Raw genomic sequence first — 17269 nt, forward strand, 5'->3', positions numbered from 1 at the left:
AAAGGCGGGGGGATTACCTCATAAAATTCCCTTTTAAATAACGTGTATTTGTATTGAGCCCTCTTACCAGCCCCCAAAGAATTTTAATTGTTGCTAAGTTTCCATTTGAGCCTCTAGATAACAACTTAGCTGCCAACATTACACTAAATGAGGAAAATAATTGAAATCTCTAAAAGGAGAAGCAGGATATGGCTGTTTCCAGGCTGAGAGAAATAACTCATTATGTAGCGAAACAGAATGCTGTTCTTACCAGAAATCGGAGAGATGGAAATGGTTGCCCATTTTTAAACTTACTGTATATTTTGAAAGCTACGGTACTATCAACAACACCAGTCAGACCCAGAGAGGACAAGAGCCAGGTAACTGTCAAATATAAGGAATTATTAGGGGGCTGGTAAGAGGGCTCAGAGGGTGCAAAGGTGCTTGCTCTACAAGCCTGGAAACGTGAGTTTGATTCCCAGAATCCCAGGGGAAGGAGAGAACAGACTGCAAAAAGTTGTCCTCTGACCTCCAAGTGCACTCTGTGATATGCCCTCCCTATCTGATGATGATGATGATGATGATGGTGATGATGATGATGATGATGATGATGGTGATGATGATGATGATGGTGATGATGATGATGATGATGATGATGATGATGATGATGATGATTGATTGAAAAGAAAATAATTAGTGGGCTGGTGGAATGGCCAAGAGGTTAAAAGAGTACTTGCTCTTGCAGAGGGCCTGGGTTTGGTTCCCAGCCCCATAGTGACTCACAACTATTGTAACTCCACTTCCAGGAACCCCAATGTCTTAAGACCTCTGAGAGCATCCAACTTATAGGCAAAGTAAGTAAATTTTTATTTTTAAAAAGGCAGTTATTATTTTGTTTCTGTGTATATGTCATGTGCATGCAGTACTAGCATAGGCCAGAAGGTGGCATTAGACCCTTGGAACTGGAGTTACAGGCAGTTGGGAACCATTCAATGTGAGTGCCAGAAACTGAACGTCCTTTGCAAGAGCAGCAAGTGCTCTTAAGCACTGAGCCGTCTCTATCCAGCCCCTGTACAGACTATTTCAAAGATTAACCCAAATTTAGAACTAGCACTACAATCAAGAGAACGGAATGGTAGAGTTTAGTTTGGGAGGTTCACACTTCCTGTTCAGACGTTCATCATTCTTTAGCAAGGTCTGAACTTGAACCATGGCACCATCTGAACTACACAGCAGAAAGAAGAGATGACCACAGGTTCTCTAGTACAGAGGGAACAGTGGCTGTCCGAGATTCTGGACCTTACGAAGCAGATGTGTGGGTCAGGCGGTTAGCCCTGCTCCAGGCTGTGGACAGCAGGCAGAACCCAGTTCCTGGGTAGAAGTGTTTCTGCGGCCAGTACAGGGTGTTTGGAGGAGGGGGTCCTCAAGAGCAATAGCTCATTGTCTAGAATATGGGGCAGGGCTGGGCTGTCAGGATGGCCCTGTGTCCTCACAATGGCCAGACACCCTTCTTCCCTCTCTAGGACATGGTGGTCAGGGGACTCTCCCTTGTAGGCCTCTGTAATGTCAAGAATGTGTGTTGACCATCCTTGGAGTTTTCACTGTAGTCTGTGCACTTTGTCCTCAACTGTGTGAGTACCTGTGTCTCCAGGAAATGAGCAGCCCACCTGGCTCTTCATGGGCATGGCTGACCTTTGAACTCTCTCCGGTGGCCTGAGTTTTTCACAGGACATTTGTGCCTAGTTGACTGTTTAGCAGAGATCCTTTTTTTTTAAAGATTTATTATGTATACATGTATGTATTTATTATATATATAGTATTTATGTATTTATTATGTATACAGTATTCTCAGTATTCTGTATGTCTGCAGGCCAGAAGAGGGCACCAGATCTTATTACAGATGGTTGTGAGCCATCATGTGGTTGCTGGGAATTGAACTCAGGACCTTTGGAAGAACAGGCAGTGCTCTTAACCACTGAGCCATCTTTCCAATCCAGCAGAGATCCTTTTCTCTTTTTTTGTTATTTATTTATTTATTTATTAAAGATTTCTGCCTTCTCCCTGCCACCGTCTCCCATTTCCCTCCCCCTCCGCCAATCAAGTCCCCCTCCCTCATCAACCCAAAGAGCAATCAGGGTTCCCTGCCCTGTGGGAAGTCCAAGGACCACCCACCTCCATCCAGGTCTAGTAAGGTGAGTATCCAAACTGCCTAGGCTCCCACAAAGCCAGTACGTGCAGTAGGTTCAAAAACCCATTGCCATTGTTCTTGAGTTCTCAGTAGTCCTCATTGTCCGCTATGTTCAGCGAGTCCGGTTTTATCCCAGGCTTTTTCAGACCTGGGCCAGCTGGCCTTGGTGAGCTCCCGATAGAACACCCCCATTGTCTCAGTGTGTGGGTGCACCCCTCGCGGTCCCGAGTTCCTTGCTCGTGCTCAGAGATCCTTTTCTTGTGTGCACACACAGCTTGTGCGTGTCGGGGCCAGAGCTCAAAGTCGGGTGTCATCTTCCATTGCTCAACACACTCTGAGGCAGGGTTTCTTACTGAATGCACCTGGAAGCTTACTGATTTGCCTAGATCCGCGAGCCCCAGGGATCCTTTCTTCTTTGCAGGCACACAGCCCTCTGCCTGGCTTTTCACATGAGTTCTGGGGACCAAATCCAGGTCTTTATGCTGGTGCAGCAATGTTACCAACTGAGCCATCTCCCCATCTGAGAGAGCCACGCATGTGTGCGTGTGTGTCTGTCTGTGTGCGTGAGTGCAGACATGGTGTGTCTGTACAGTCAGGTACTCTACGTATTGGTGGTCACCTTCCACCTTGTTCCAAACAGTAACCTGTTTGCTGTTGCTGATGCCATGTGAGCTGGCCTGCACGTTTCCCAGAATTCTCCTGACTCTCCTTTCATCTCTCCACAGGAGCACCTTGATTACCAGACATGTGCTGTGTCCAACTTTTACATGAGGCCCAGGGATTCGAACTCAGGTCCTCACACTTGTGTGCCTTGTGCTCTACAGGGACATCATTTCTGCGGGAACTTCACTTTCTACCATTGTTTTTCTTTCTTTTTTTTTTTAAATTTACTTATTAAAGATTTCTGTCTCTTCCCCGCCACCGCCTCCCATTTCCCTCCCCCTCCCCCAATTAAGTCCCCCCCCCCAGCCCGAAAAGCAATCAGGGTTCCCTGTCCTGTGGGAAGTCCAAGGAACCCCCACCTCCATCCAGGTCTAGTAAGTTGAGCATCCAAACTGCCTAGGCTCCCACAAAGCCAGTGCGTGCAGTAGGATCTGAGACAATGGGGATGTTCTACTGGGAACTCACCAAGACCAGCTGGCCTGGGTCTGGAAAAGCATGGGATAAAACCGGACTCTCTGAACATAGCGGACAATGAGGACTGCTGAGAACTCAAGAACAATGGCAATGGGCTTTTGATCCTACTGCACGTACTGGCTTTGTGGGAGCCTAGGCAGTTTGGATGCTCACCTTACTAGACCTGGATGGAGGTGGGTGGTCCTTGGACTTCCCACAGGGCAGGGAACCCTGATTGCTCTTCGAGCTGATGAGGGAGGGGGACTTGAATGGGGGAGGGGGAGGGAAATGGGAGGCAGTGGCGGGGAAGAGACAGAAATCTTTAATAAATAAATAAATAATAATAATAATAAAAATAAAAGAAATGAGCCTTGTCTTTTCCAAAGACCCCCTGGGCCGTCCCCGGGCCTTGCACAGGGCCAGTTGGGCCTCAGCCAATTCCAGTGTTAGTTACTCAGCTCTCATTGCAGCATGCTGACCCAGAACTTGACATGATCAGCATCACTGACTGCCGGGACCTGCTGCTCAGCCCTGTCTGCTTGCTCACTTTTTAAGAAGGCCAACACTGACTGAATATTTACTAGGCACTGTAGTAAATGCTTTAGGGCCAATTTTTAAAAACACCAATGTATTGTGTAGTGTGTGTGTGTACGTGTACACATGTATGTACATGGTGCATGTCAGAGGACAACTTCTTTCACCGGTACCTGGAGACTGAGCTCAGGTCATTAGGCTGTGTAGCGCTTTTACCTACAGCCATATCACCAGCCCAACCTTTTTCTTTTTCTCTTTCCTTCCTCCTTTCTTTCCTCCCTACTTCCCTTCCCTCTTTCTTTCTTTCTTTCTTTCTTTCTTTCTTTCTTTCTTTCTTTCTTTCTGAGATAGTACCATGTCACTCAGACTAGCCTGAAAGTCCATATGAAGCTAAGGATGAACTTGAACTCCTTATCTTCCTGCCTCTGCTTCCCTCATGCTGGATAACCTGTGTGTTACTGTGTTTTTTTTAATTTATTTATTTATTATGTATACAACACTCTGTCTGCGCGTATGCCTGAAGGCCAGAAGAGGGCACCAGACCCCATTACAGATGGTTGTGAGCCACCATGTGGTTGCTGGGAATTGAACTCAGGACCTTTGGAAGAGCAGGCAATGCTCTCAACCTCTGAGCCATCTCTCCAGCCTGTGTGTTACTGTTTTTGCACAAAGCTAATTGCTGTGATTTCTTCTCTCCAGAACTGACACTTTGCTGATGTCCTAGGAATAATTAAAATGAAACTTCAGAGGTCACCGGCACCTTCCACAGCCACGTGAGAGAACTGGACCTGGGCATGCTGGAGCCTCCAGTGCTGCATGACCTGACACTGGGCCCCATGACTAGAGTGATGCTTAGCACCAAGCTAGGCAGACAGGTAAGGATGTCTTCACTGCTGGGCAAAAGGACAGCCACTGGGGGGTAGAGGTAGCAGACAGGGGTCAGGTTACCCAACCTGTCCCCTCCTGTAGAACTGTCCACTGAGGCAGCCGGAAGTAAAATAGAGGGGTGGAGTGGGGAGGGCATTACGGGTACCACATCGTGGGTGCTTGGATGGGGCACGGTCTATCACCCTACCTGCCAACACCAAGTGGGATGGCAGAGAGGAGGTGCCAGGGCGGAGAGGGCTGCGGGTGGAGCTCTTAAGGCCCGCAGTGGCTGGAGAGCCGGCTCAGCCTGGTGTGAAAAGAGGATGTCAGACATACAGTGTAAGAATAAAGCTTCTGGGGCTGGAGAGATGGCTCAGTGGTTAAGAGCATTGCCTGCTCTTCCAAAGGTCCTGAGTTCAATTCCCAGCAACCACATGGTGGCTCACAACCATCTGTAAAGAGGTCTGGCGCCCTCTTCTGGCCTTCAGGCATACAGACAGAATATTGTATACATAATAAATAAATATTAAAAAAAAAAAAAGAATAAAGCTTCCCCAAGATGCCTCCCTACCTCTGCCTCCGCAAGAGGTCCTGAGGCAACAAGCCTGGGCATGTAGTCTGCAGCCAGGTTTGCCCAAAGCTTGGGGGTTAGAGTGTCTCCCCGTACAATCGACAGCAGTTACTTGGTTTTTCAGGCACAATGACCCAATCATCTCCAGCTGTCAACCGCAGGCCCAAGACCCCTGTGGCTGAGGCCACGGCCCTCAGCATTCCCTGGTGGGTGGGTGACAACGGCTGTAGACAATGGCCCACCACTCTGTCTGTGAGATTCTCTGGAGAAGCAGAAGCCTGAAAGCTGGGGTTTGTGCCCCCCTCATAGTTCCTGTACTGAAGGTCCGACTTTCACAGCAGTGGACAGGTGAGCCCCAGGAGGTGACTGGGTCACGAGGTAGAACCCTCACGGAAGACCTCAGGCCCTTTACTCCTGCTCCCGTGAGTCAGGCACGGCATGGAGACATCCCTGATGACAATGGTGTACGTGTAGGGCTTCGCAAAGACACAGAACTGCCGGGAACCTGACAACCAGGTGCACAAGCACCTGGTTAATCTGTTGTGTGCAACCACAGTCTGGGAAGAGCCCAGCCCTCCTGGTATCACAGCACTGAGGAGCTGTAGCGTCACCTCAGAGGCGAGCGGATGGTATTTCTGCCTTGGGACAAGTTTACCACGATGGACTATCTTAGTTCTATGAGAAGCATCTACAGTAAGAAGGGTCCTCAAAAAGTTAACCCAGGGCACACTGACCCAGGATTTCTAGCAGACTCTGATGTGGATTCCAGCAGATGTTCGTGAACTTGTATTCCGGGCAGCCTTCCTCAAAATAACCAAAAGCAGACAGAGTGTGCAAGGAATTAATTCGCCAGCTGCTTTGGTGGGCAGAGCCCCAGGGAAGGCACAGTGGTGCCACCTCAAGTCCAAGGTAGCGGGGACAGACTGAACCATATATTTACTGAGTCTGGTATTTCCATTTTTTTCCCCAGAAAAATTTTAGCTTTACCTCTTTTCCTTGGAGGCTGGACTTCACTGCTGATGAAACTAAGTAACATCAGAATCTTGTTACCACATCAAAGTAACAGATGCCAAAAAAAGTAAAGTTGTGAGTTTATTGCATATGTAACAAAATGAACCTGACCTCCCGGGTCCAGCCTGCTCTACAGTCAACGTTTTGTGTTTCCAGCTGGTTCCACAACTGCATTAAATAGAACTAGCATTTCTTTAAATACTTTCGATTCTGACATAAAACAGAACATTAGTGTACAACTGTCACAAGTAAATGGGCGATAAAAACTGGGAGAGCAACTAGGGTAGCAGCAGCACTTCGAACAGGACCTTACAAAATAAATTAGGATACATTATAAACACATTTTAAAAACCCACACTGTTTCAGAAGGCTGCCAAGTGGCCCCCACCTGGCTGCAGGAGGGTGGGGTGTTTTCTCTGCCGAGGGTCAGTCCAGGGGCCACCTAGGCTGAACTTGACCATGTGGCCAAGCCAGTGTAGGGGTCAGCATCCCATCTTGTGGCAGATTCTCCTAAAAGAAAGCAAGATTGGAACCCGCTGCCACCCCATTGCTGCAGCCTGCTGCTTCCTCTGAAGCACTGCGGAGCAGAGTGGTGTTTGCTGCGTCCCTGAGTTGGCTGCTGGCCGCTGGTGAGGGGAGCCTGGAGAGCCGGGCTCCTGAAGCATCTGGGTGACATGGCAACGGTGGATCGTCTAGGGCCACCAGGAAGGGTGACAATCGAGATCTTACATGAAAGGGCTTCATCCAGACCCAAAGCAGAGCAACCAGGAGCTTTGCCGTGGGTCGGCCGGCCACGCGGTGTCCTGTGAGGAGCTTCTGAAGGACCTAACCATGGTAGACAGACAAGGAGGTGCAGTGGTACCAACGGACACCTGGGGGAGGCTGGGACACTCAGAACTGGCAATGAAGGGAACCCAGGCAATTAAGGAGAAAGACTTAGAAGCCTTACTGGGTGGTATGTGTGCCTACCACAGTCAGCCTGAGGGGCCAACCTCTGGATCCTCAATGCACACGTGACATGGGACTCCTAAGGCTTGTCCCACATCACTCCCAACTCGACATTCTGGCAGCACAGGACCCTGTCTCCTCCAACACTGCAGACTGGCACAGTGCCACAGCACCACGCAGGGCTTCCCATCTCCAGAGTCACGCGGTGGGACCTGGCTGCGCCTTAGGGCACAGGCTTCCTCACACTTCCCAGTCATGAGGGAGCCAGGTTTTAGAACACCCTCAGGAGCATTAAGGTAGATGAAATACAGAAGCCCTACTGGGGCAAGGCAGAAAATTGAGAAACTGGTAAGGCCCCAGTCTGGCCTGGATGGTGGGATGGACTCAGTTTTTGTGCAGTGAGGTCTGCCAAGCATCCTTTCCGTCCCTAAATCTTAACACTCAGCGTGTGGCTGGCTCACGCTCTGCAGTACCCGTGGCCACCAAGCTGGGCAAACCTCTTGGGATAGGGTGTGTAACCTATGAATCCAGCCTTCCCCAGTAACTCAGGAACTGCTTCTGGAGCAAGCTGGACAGAAGCAGCGGGAACAGAAGGGAAGACGCTTCCCCATCCCTAGCCTGAGGGTGAGCAATGAAAAGAACACAAAAGTCAGTGGCCCGACAGGACCTTCTTCATCATCCCACACATAACTTGAACTCATGGCTGAACTTGAACCCCGGTACCAATGAAATGTCTTGCTAATGAATTACCCTGTTCTTGTCCCCACCACAAACAAAAATGGCAAAACCACACGTGGAAGATGGACTGCTGCCCTGCCTTCCCCCAGAGTTCGGCTGCCTGAATCCAGCCTCTTGGGACAGTCACCGCTTCTAAACACTTGTGCAAACTGGAAATGGTGTTAGAGACATGGCATTAGGCTGGCTTTGGCCTTGCTCATCAGAAGACAAAGACTGAGCAAGCAAATTGAGTAGAACTGTTAGCATCACCATTGCCACCGGGGAAGAGGGCCATGTAGGGAGGTAAAGCCCCCTCTCTGTCACCACAGGCTCCATCACACCCTGCTTTGTGCATAGCACCAACTCTGGGGAGCTGCATCAGGAGGCCCCAGGTCAGCGGCCTCTCCCGCTGTCCCATCCAGTGGCTGTGGTGACAAAACTGTTCTGTTAGTTTAGCTCTTAGCAATCCCCATATAAAAGTCCATTAACATTTCACGACAGTCAGGAGCCGCCTCCGGTCCCTGGCACAGGAGTCGAGCTGGACCCAGGTGGATCTGAGCCTGGTTTTGGTCATTCTTTGATTAGTTCCATGACGTGAGAATTTCAAACTGGGTAGAGAACACAGCAGATGGAACTTTTAAAGATGTTTCCCCTGTGCAAAGCCATCTTTTCAGCCAGGATACCCTGAAAAGAAATCCCTGGGCCTCCTGTGGAGGCTGCTCCAATCCCTCTACCTCTCAAAGGGGAAATACATTCTGCCTCGAGCTTCCTGCTTTGGTGGAATTCCAGCACGCATGCACTGTGCAGTTATTTCCTGCTTAGAAATCCACCTGCTCTCTGGAACAGGCTGCTAGCCGGACCGTCTGGAATTTGAGCTTGGTAAGCTATGGGCAGCTGCTGAACTTGAAAAGGGCCTTGAGGCTACACTGAGAGGGAGAGCCGGTACAGAGACCATGCAAGCCCTCGAGGCCCAGCTTGGCCCTGGCCATGCCCACCATGCCAAGGAGGCTGAGGGGGAAACCTGGCTGCGTTTTATTGGATGGGTGATGGAAGGGTGGGCGAACTATAATAAAGGAGGGATAAATGGGTGGGAGCCACCTATGAAAGTCCCCTGGCCTGCCCTCCCCAGAGGAGGGAGACGAGCCTTTTCCCTCGGGTTTCTGGAATCTCAGGCCTCAGCCCGCCATGCCGGAGGCGTGCAGACACCATATGCTTTGGGTCTGGTGGTTGTGGGTGACTCGGCTGCCACTGGCCACTCTTCACTCCACGGCAAAGCCACAGGTCTCCTCCACTGCTGTCAGCAGCTTCTCGTAGAGCTTCTCATAGGACTCATAGGGTGGGATGTCAATCCGGTTAAAGCTGGAAAAGGACAAAGGAGCCAGAGTCACTGCTGGGGGGGCGGGATTCAGTGTCCTATCTCTGGCTGGGAAGAGCCCTATGAAGTTCTGAACAAAACATGCTTCCGTTTTCACCACAAGTTTGTTTTTTGTTTCTTCCACTGTTTTGTCTCTGGGTGTGAGTTCTCTACACTGGGAAGAACCCTGGCTGGCGAGCTACACTGGTGACCATCAGGTCTCCTACTACAGGACAGCCAGTCCCGAACAAGAGCATGATGGGTCTCAAAAGCAAAAGAATGCTAAATTCTAGAAAAATGAGATGGATACCGACCTTCCCACTTAAGATTTCCAGGGGAAAACTCATTTCAGTATTTGTGCAGAGACGCATCTACTGTCTCACAGTAATTCACTAGACAGAAAAAGCATTGGCCTATGAGTCCTGGGCAGAGAGCAGCCGGGAATGTGCTAGAAATGGGTGAAGGGTGCACTGTTCTTTCAGGTTTTCGTCTAAATTAGAGCCACATGCTCATTCTGTAGGAGGCAGGCCGTACCATGCTGAGGCAGGCATGGTGTCCTGCATGGTCCTGGGAATGGATGTCTCATCGGGCCATCTTGCAGATGTGAACGAAAGTGGGGACAGATGTATATCACTTGCTCCAAACCTCATCACTGGGTCACATGCTCATGAACTTTTGTTCCTATCATGTGGCGACCCCACGACCTTGAGAACTAGTGTCCTGAAGGGGAGGTGAGGATTCTGAGACAGTTTCCTTAAACTACCAAGTAACTCGCCCACCACAGAGAATATTTTCAGTAAGGTTCTGAGAAGGACAATGTGCTCCACATCAGACGGTGACTGCCATTCTGATGGGTACGTGCACAGGCATGCGTGTGAGCATATGTGAGTACGTGCGTGCACACAACCAAGGGCCATCCACGAGCCTTGAGGCTGCACTCAGGGGCTTTAACTGCTCTTGCTGACTCAACTCTCTGTCTCACTTGACGGCGAGGGTGTGACCTGAGGCTCTACTGAAGGTGACATGAAGGACGCATGACCCCACAGTGGCCAAGCTTACCAGGTATGAGCCTTGGGCAAGTTGTCTGTGTTGGCGTCTATCAGGTGGATGGTGAAGAGTCGGGGCCCTGCCGCGCCTGTAGAACCTTACAAGACAACATTCTAGTTAATGTACTTCACAGACAAAGCCTGGGAGGGCCTCACCAGGAGGCCCTGTGGCAGTGTGACTCATTCCTGAACCCCATGGACCTAGAGAACCTCTTAAGGGGGCAGCTGAGGTACAGACGGCTTTGTTTCTATACCAGTTGACAGAAAGCACCAGCCACTGGCCCTTCCCCTCTAGTCTTCCTGGATGCTTGTGGCTTTCCTTAGCCACCTGCTGCTGAGGTTAACCGACGCCATCAGTGTGTACTGGTGCTGACAGATGTGTCACACACTCCCCTCAGCAGGGCCAAGTCCGGCAGTGCTGAGGCAAGTTACAATAAAGGCAGTGTGGCCGACCGGGCTGGAGCAGTGAACCTAGGTCCTAGCCACTCAGCACCTGCCTGTGTGCCTCCAGTTCAATGCCTTGCTCTAAGGGGCATTCATTCCTCCCTCCCGTGGGACCAGTCACTCCAGGACTGGACGGAGACTATGTCCCATCCCTGGCTCACACCCACGCCCCTGACTGGTCTTGGATAATATTAGTAAGACCCTTGTGATAGGAGAAATTTTTCTGAATGGGAATATTTGGTGGACAGCCCTGCTGTGGAGAAGTTGAAGGTAAGGAGAGAGGGTGTGGGGGTTTACAAAAACCTGGACCCCCACAAAGACCAAACAACTGTTTTTTCCTTAGTAGGCAGAGAATAAATCCCGTGTCCTTACTGTGTCTTAGTCTGGTGTGCAAGGGACAGCAAACCCGACTCCACCCACCCACTTGGTATGGGGAGGAGCAGCAAGCCCAGCTTAGCAGGACAAAGTGGAAGGTGAGTCTGGGTTCCTGCAATCCTGCATCACTATGGAAATAGGTGGACTCAGTCGGGGAGGACTCCACTCTTGTTGCAATACTAGACTAAGCTCCAGTGTCCTCCACCTGACTCTTCTTCCACCAACCCCCACAGGTCGGTGTTAGGTGGCACCCTCCTTGGGTTGTGGACACCAGAGGCTATCAGTAGCCCCTGCTGCGCCTGGATTTTTAGAGACCACGGGACCCATGGGCCCAAAGGGGCCCCAGTGTGACCCTACACCTGCCAGGCACCCCAGTGCTAAGTATTTGTTACGAGAACACTGACCACAGACATTCTCTACTGGGACGGTCCACATTTCAACTCTTGCAGCCTAGACAGAGCACAGCCACTAAACACCGCAGGGAATGGCCCTGACTCCACGTCAGTCACCTTGCAGAGCCTTGAACCCTTGGAGAGGCACTCGCGTGGATCCTGTCACGAACTGCAGGAGTCTGGCCCTCCTCTCCTCATCAAAGGTCTCCACTGCCTGCCAGAACCATCGGACGATGTTGCTGTCGGCCACACAATGCTTCAAGCGCGTGTTCGACTTCCAGTCATTCAGGTCTATCTTATCCAGCCCGCCTATTATCAGCTGGGGAAGGGCATCAGGCTGGAGGTTAAATCTGAAATGTCTATGTCGCTGGCCCTGCCCCAGGAGTCCTCATACTCAAGAAGCACTGGCAGTGCAGCTCCCAGTGGGCTGAAACCCCAGAACCTCAGGGCTGAGTTTGCTCTGGACCAGGGAAGAGCAGACAGGGTGGGAACTCGACAGGCCATGTGCAGATGAGGGGACATGGAGCATGCTCTAAACCCACTGCCTCAGAGATGCGCCACTCAAAGCTCACAGCCCACAGTGGGCAAATGGCTTTGAGAACAATCTGGAAGGCTTAGGCCACTTGGCACCAAGCAGACAGAGCTGGCAAGGGATGAATGAGTCACTGTCCAAGTCCACAACAATGGCATGTTCTTAGTCTATTAATAGCCAGAATGCAAGCAGAGACCTGGCTTCAAGGAGGCCGGGTGCAAGGGAAAGGCTAGAGATCCCAAAAATCCAAGACACGGACACCTGGATTCAGTTGCCAAGGGGACAGACACCACCCAGTGTGTGACAAGACAGTTCAGAGGCCCTTGGTCTCCCAACAGCAAGCCCACTGCACAGGGTTGCCAGTGGTCTCACCTCTAGTTCCTTCTGGTCAAAGGGCTTCAGTAGGTGTTGGGGAATGAGTTCATTAAACCCTTTCTGAAGCGCTAGGAACTGGGCTTCAATTCCTCTCATAAACCTCCAGTTTACATACAACCTGAAAGGAAAGCCACATGTTGGAAGTGATTGGGGCAAGGCCAGGAAAACACTGTCCCACAGTGGCTGGCACAGCTGTTACTGTAGAACCTGCTGAGCGGGTGCCTGCCTGCTCCTGCCCTCCCTGGTGGCTCTTCGTTTGCCTGTCTGGTCTTATCTTTAATTACTGTTATTATTTTAAGCATAAGCATATTTCCCCTGCATATCTGCATCATGTTTGATCCTGGTACGCACGGAGACAGGAAGAGGGTGCTGGATTCCCTCAAATTGGTTGGTTGCAGGCAGCTACGAGCCACCACAGGGGTGCTGGTCCTCTAGAAGAGCAAGTGTCTGCACCACTGAGTCAGCCCAGCCTCTGATGTTACCGTTTTGAGACAAGGTTGCCATGCTGGCCTTAAACTCGCTGGCCTGGAACTCCTACTGACTTCTAGCTTTTGAGTGCCAGGGTTAAGGTCTATCCCATCCCACCTGGCTCTTTTGTCCTCCCCACCCCACCCCACCCCACGCCCTGGAGAAGGGGGCTGTGTAGGCCAGGCTGGGAGTGAACTCACTATGTAGCCCAGAATGACCTGGACCTGCTCCTGTACCAGCCTCCCACCCAAGTGCTGGAATTACACACGACACCCAGCCTTCCTATCAGTAACAAATGAAGCGGTGCTAGCATTCTGGTTCTCTACTAAAAAGGCAAGGGAGCATAACGAGCTGTGCCAGAAGGGCTGGGATTGCAGTGGCCTGCACTGCCCATGGCCGTACGACACATGCATAGTTCTCAATTGCCATGCATGGAACTGTCCCTCAGGCTGGAACTGGGATGCCGCAGTGGACTCCTTGGACATGCTGGCAACTGCTGACCCTGGCTGGCCACCTCTCCACCCAGAGCTGAGCTGTCACATGGAGTCTCTATTGTGGGTGCTCCTGACAGCACCTTCTGCTCACCCCGGGCCACCAGTGAAGCCAGCCCTGCATATTACCGGACATATTCCTTCTTGTTCTCCTCAGTGACAGGCACATTTCTGCCATTGGGTTTCAGTTCATGCTGAAGGATCCGCCCAAAAGCATTGTGCTCCACGCAGAAGGTATGGTCCAGCACCGGCGTGATGTCATTCTCTCTGTGGACACAGGCAAAGGCTGATGAGCCCTATGCCAGAGAGTTCTAGGAGGCTGTGTGGAATGTGCCAGACAGCTGGCAAACACAGCTCAGGTTTTGTTCCTGTCTTTTCTGATTCTCACTGGGGGAGGGGAGCCACTCTCATCCTGTGACACCATAGGACATGAGGCCTCATTGCTCTGGGGACTGAGTCTGGGAGGAGGAAGCCTGTGAGGAGGCAGTGGAGTCAAAAGGACTCAAGCCAGGAAAATAAGGCGTCTCTCTCAGGGCGCTCTTTCACAGGCATCCATTCCCACAAACGCACTTGAAATGTCAGGCTGACTTTTTATGTTGACAATCAGATCAACAGATTCCCCACGGGAACACCCCCCTCCCCACCCCCCCCGCGTTCCCCGCACAGTAGAACAAGTGAAGCCAGAAAGAGGGTCCCAGGCTAGACTCCACACGGCAGCTTCTGGGACCCGTCAGGGCCTTGCTCTTCCACAGGGACAACCAGACTATAGTTCATCCTGTTTCTCCCACCCAGCAAAGAATCTTGATAAACTCTAAAGCAAAAGTAACTAATATTAATTTTGTTTTGATTCTTTCTCTTGCCTTCTACAGATCGCCTGAGAAACTGGAGATGCTCGCTTGTACCCCCCACCACACATATCAAGAAGATTACTGGCATTTGGAATCAAACCTTAATAAATAAGAAAACAAACCAACTTGTGAAGAGACCTGCTAAGCATTGTTAAGAATGTAAGTCAGTTAAGAAATTCTATCACCTCTGTTTTGTTAATCTGTGTTTGCTGCTGCAGTAGTTAAGTTTTGTTACTCTCTTTAGTTTCACGTCTCTCCCCCCAAAGCATGTGCACACACACAAACACATCAGGAGCTCTGGGGCAGGATGGTAATACTTACAGAATCCACACCAAGCTCTTGTGCAGTTCTGGGTCCACTGACTCCAGATCCGACAGCTGGATGGGTTTTCCCAGGAGCTGCTTGTAGAACGGAACTGTGAAGCCCCCATTTATGTAGTGTCCATGGAACACAGCCAGACCCATGATGCGACCCACAAAGTGGAAGTAAGACAGATGGTCCTATAGGGGGCACCAGAGAACAGCAAGTCATTAGAAAGATGAGCTGCTGGCATGGCCGCAGGCATCCTGCAGGCTTCCGGGGACTCTGGAATATACTCAGCTGTTCGTCACCCGCCTGTGGCCAGGCAGGATAAGGCTGACATTTAGCTACAAGTCCACAGGGCATCTTTTGTTTGGGGACTTGCTTCTAACTTGGGTGAGATTATACTGGCAATCCTCCTTCCTCAGCCTCCAGAGTACTGGGATGGCAGGTGTGTACCACTCTATCCTAGCCTAACACTATGAAGGGGGAAGGGGGGCAGGTCTGCTGTCTCTTCCTGAGAACTCAGTCTGGTACAAAATGAAGATGTGGAGACTTCTCTACAGTTGAGAAGGCTGTATCTCTTCCTCAACCAGAGTGGTTCTGGTTTCGAAGGTTCATGTTTCTCCTTCCGGCTCCAAATTAAAATCACCTCAGAAAACTTGTCAAACTTAACTTCCGGGCTGGATGAAGGTTTATTCCCATTGTGTGTGTGTGCACGTGCACATACATGTCAGTGTCAAAGCTCAAGATGACCTTCATTCCTAAGGTACTGTCCAGGATCTCTCATCAAACCTGGACCTTACAGATCAGCCTGGCCAGTCAGCAAGCTCCAGGGTCACCCATCTCCACCTCCACCGCCCCAGCGCATGCATGACCATACAACACCTGGCAGGATTTTTTGGTTTGGTCTTGTAGGTCTCTTTATAGAGCCTTGTCTGTCCTGGAACTCGCTCTGTCGACCAGACTGGCCTCAAACTCACGGAGATCCACCTGCCTCTGCCTCCCAAATGCTGGGATTAAAGGCATGCACCACCACCACTCGGCCATAATTGGCTAGGTTTTGCATTTTGCAGTCTGACTCGGGGCTTCATGCTTGTGTGGATGAACCATCTTCCAAACCATAGGTTTATTTGTATTTGAATTCTCTAGTTGAGTTAGTTCCCAATTTCAACTCTGTAGCCTTGTGACACTGGGTGTGGTCCCACAGGAGTCCTCCATGGTCTTATGCCCACCCCCAGATGGGTCTCTTGTACCTACAACAAGCTGAATATGTGAATAGCTCTGTGGCCTAAAGAGCTAATGATGGAACTTTCCCAATCTTGATCAGAGTATGTATGGACTTCGTAACCTAGCTGTTACGATGATATCAAACACAAAAACACAGTCCCTCACTAAACCAGAGTGCCCCCAAAGGGTAACATGCTGTGCACAGAACAGCTCGAAGCCACATCCCTCCCCTACAGACAGCAGGCCCTTGATCTCAACTTGGCAGAACTCCAGGTTGGAATCAGGTTCTGCCAGCCAATGCTCCCACCCTTGCCCTGAATTCTCCTCAGCATCCTCTCTAAGTCACCAAGTGCTGGTGGAAACCGGATCTGCCTCACAAAATCCAGCTGGATTCCTAAGTCTCCTGCCGAGCACTCACGGGGTTGACGGAAGAGTCCGGGTTGATTTGCAGTGTGTAGATGTCATCTGTGGAGTACTGGAAGAGCCCATAATACGGATTCAACATTTCATGACACAGCAAATACAGCCACTCCCTGCGAACAAAGACAGCACAGTTCACGTGTATCCGTTTCCGACTTTTTCTAAGGCAGTCAATGTATGCCACATGGATCCATGCAGAGTCCAAGGAGGCCAGGTGCTGGGAACCAAGTCAGGCCCGCTGCAGGAACAGAGTGTTCTTAACTGCTGAGCTAGCTCTTCACTTCTGGTTTCCAAGTTTCTAAGCATTCTATAGTAGAGTTTCACAGAGGGGACAGTCCAAGCTGCAGGGACAACTCTGCCCTTGAGACCATGAGCACGGACCACTTTCATCTTTTAAATTAACCGTGTGAACATGTTTGTGTGGATGTGTTCACGTGAAGGGCAGAGGTTGACCTCAGAGGTCCTCTCCAGCTTGTTTTGTGAGGCGAGCTAGCCAGTGAGCCCCGGGGTCCTCCTGTCTCCACTGCCTCAGCCCCACAAGCCACTGTGCTGGACTTTTGTGTGGGTTCCAAGGCTTGAACTCAGGTCCTCCTGCCTTTAGGGCAAGCGCTTTACAGACTGAGCCATCTCCGCGCCTGGTCATCACTGGTATAATATTAAAAACCTAGATGAACCTAAAACATGAGAAGATACCAAGAGTTTTGGAAATCTGGTGGGAATACATTGGTTAACTTATTTTCTAAATTCCTTTAATGCTTGGATCAATTTACACCAAAAAAAAAAAATCATAAACCCAAAGCAGCCAAACACAACAACCACTTCCACTGGAAACCGATCAAGGCTGTGGTGGAGCTGCGAGGCACCCTGCTGCAGGATGGGTTCAATCCTGCAGATGCTTGAGGCAAAGCGCCTTCCAAACAGACCCCAGAGACAGCGGCCTCAAATTCTATTGTGGCATTTCTTACTCTTTCAAACAGAAAGTAGGCAGGTCAGGGAGGTAGCACAGATCAAAGCCATCTGTACAAGAAAGTGATGGAAATACACAAAAACTACAGACAGGTTA

At 50.5% G+C, this 17269-nt stretch overlaps 1 protein-coding gene across 4 annotated transcripts in view; it reads right to left on the reverse strand.

The window, feature by feature from the left end:
• Positions 1–6320: 6320 nt before the first annotated feature.
• The window catches only part of Smurf1 (SMAD specific E3 ubiquitin protein ligase 1), a 101472-nt gene continuing 90523 nt past the window's right edge, over positions 6321–17269 (reverse strand). For 2 of the 4 annotated variants that reach the window (XM_041677949.1, XM_041677947.1), the window contains 7 exons: positions 16205–16319; positions 14578–14756; positions 13538–13675; positions 12447–12567; positions 11660–11861; positions 10345–10420; positions 6321–9290 (listed from right to left, as the gene is read on the reverse strand). In XM_041677949.1, the coding sequence (XP_041533883.1) occupies positions 9191–9290; positions 10345–10420; positions 11660–11861; positions 12447–12567; positions 13538–13675; positions 14578–14756; positions 16205–16319 (931 nt within the window). In that variant the 3' untranslated portion in view covers positions 6321–9190. Of the gene's footprint in view, positions 9291–10344; positions 10430–11659; positions 11862–12446; positions 12568–13537; positions 13676–14577; positions 14757–16204; positions 16320–17269 lie in introns of all 4 variants that reach the window. The other 2 variants (XM_041677948.1, XM_041677946.1) reach the window with 1 other exon arrangement.

The sequence above is a fragment of the Microtus oregoni genome, unplaced genomic scaffold (assembly GCF_018167655.1).
Source record: "Microtus oregoni isolate MIOR12 unplaced genomic scaffold, Mior012 000029F_ref0000214, whole genome shotgun sequence".
NCBI lineage: Eukaryota > Metazoa > Chordata > Mammalia > Rodentia > Cricetidae > Microtus > Microtus oregoni.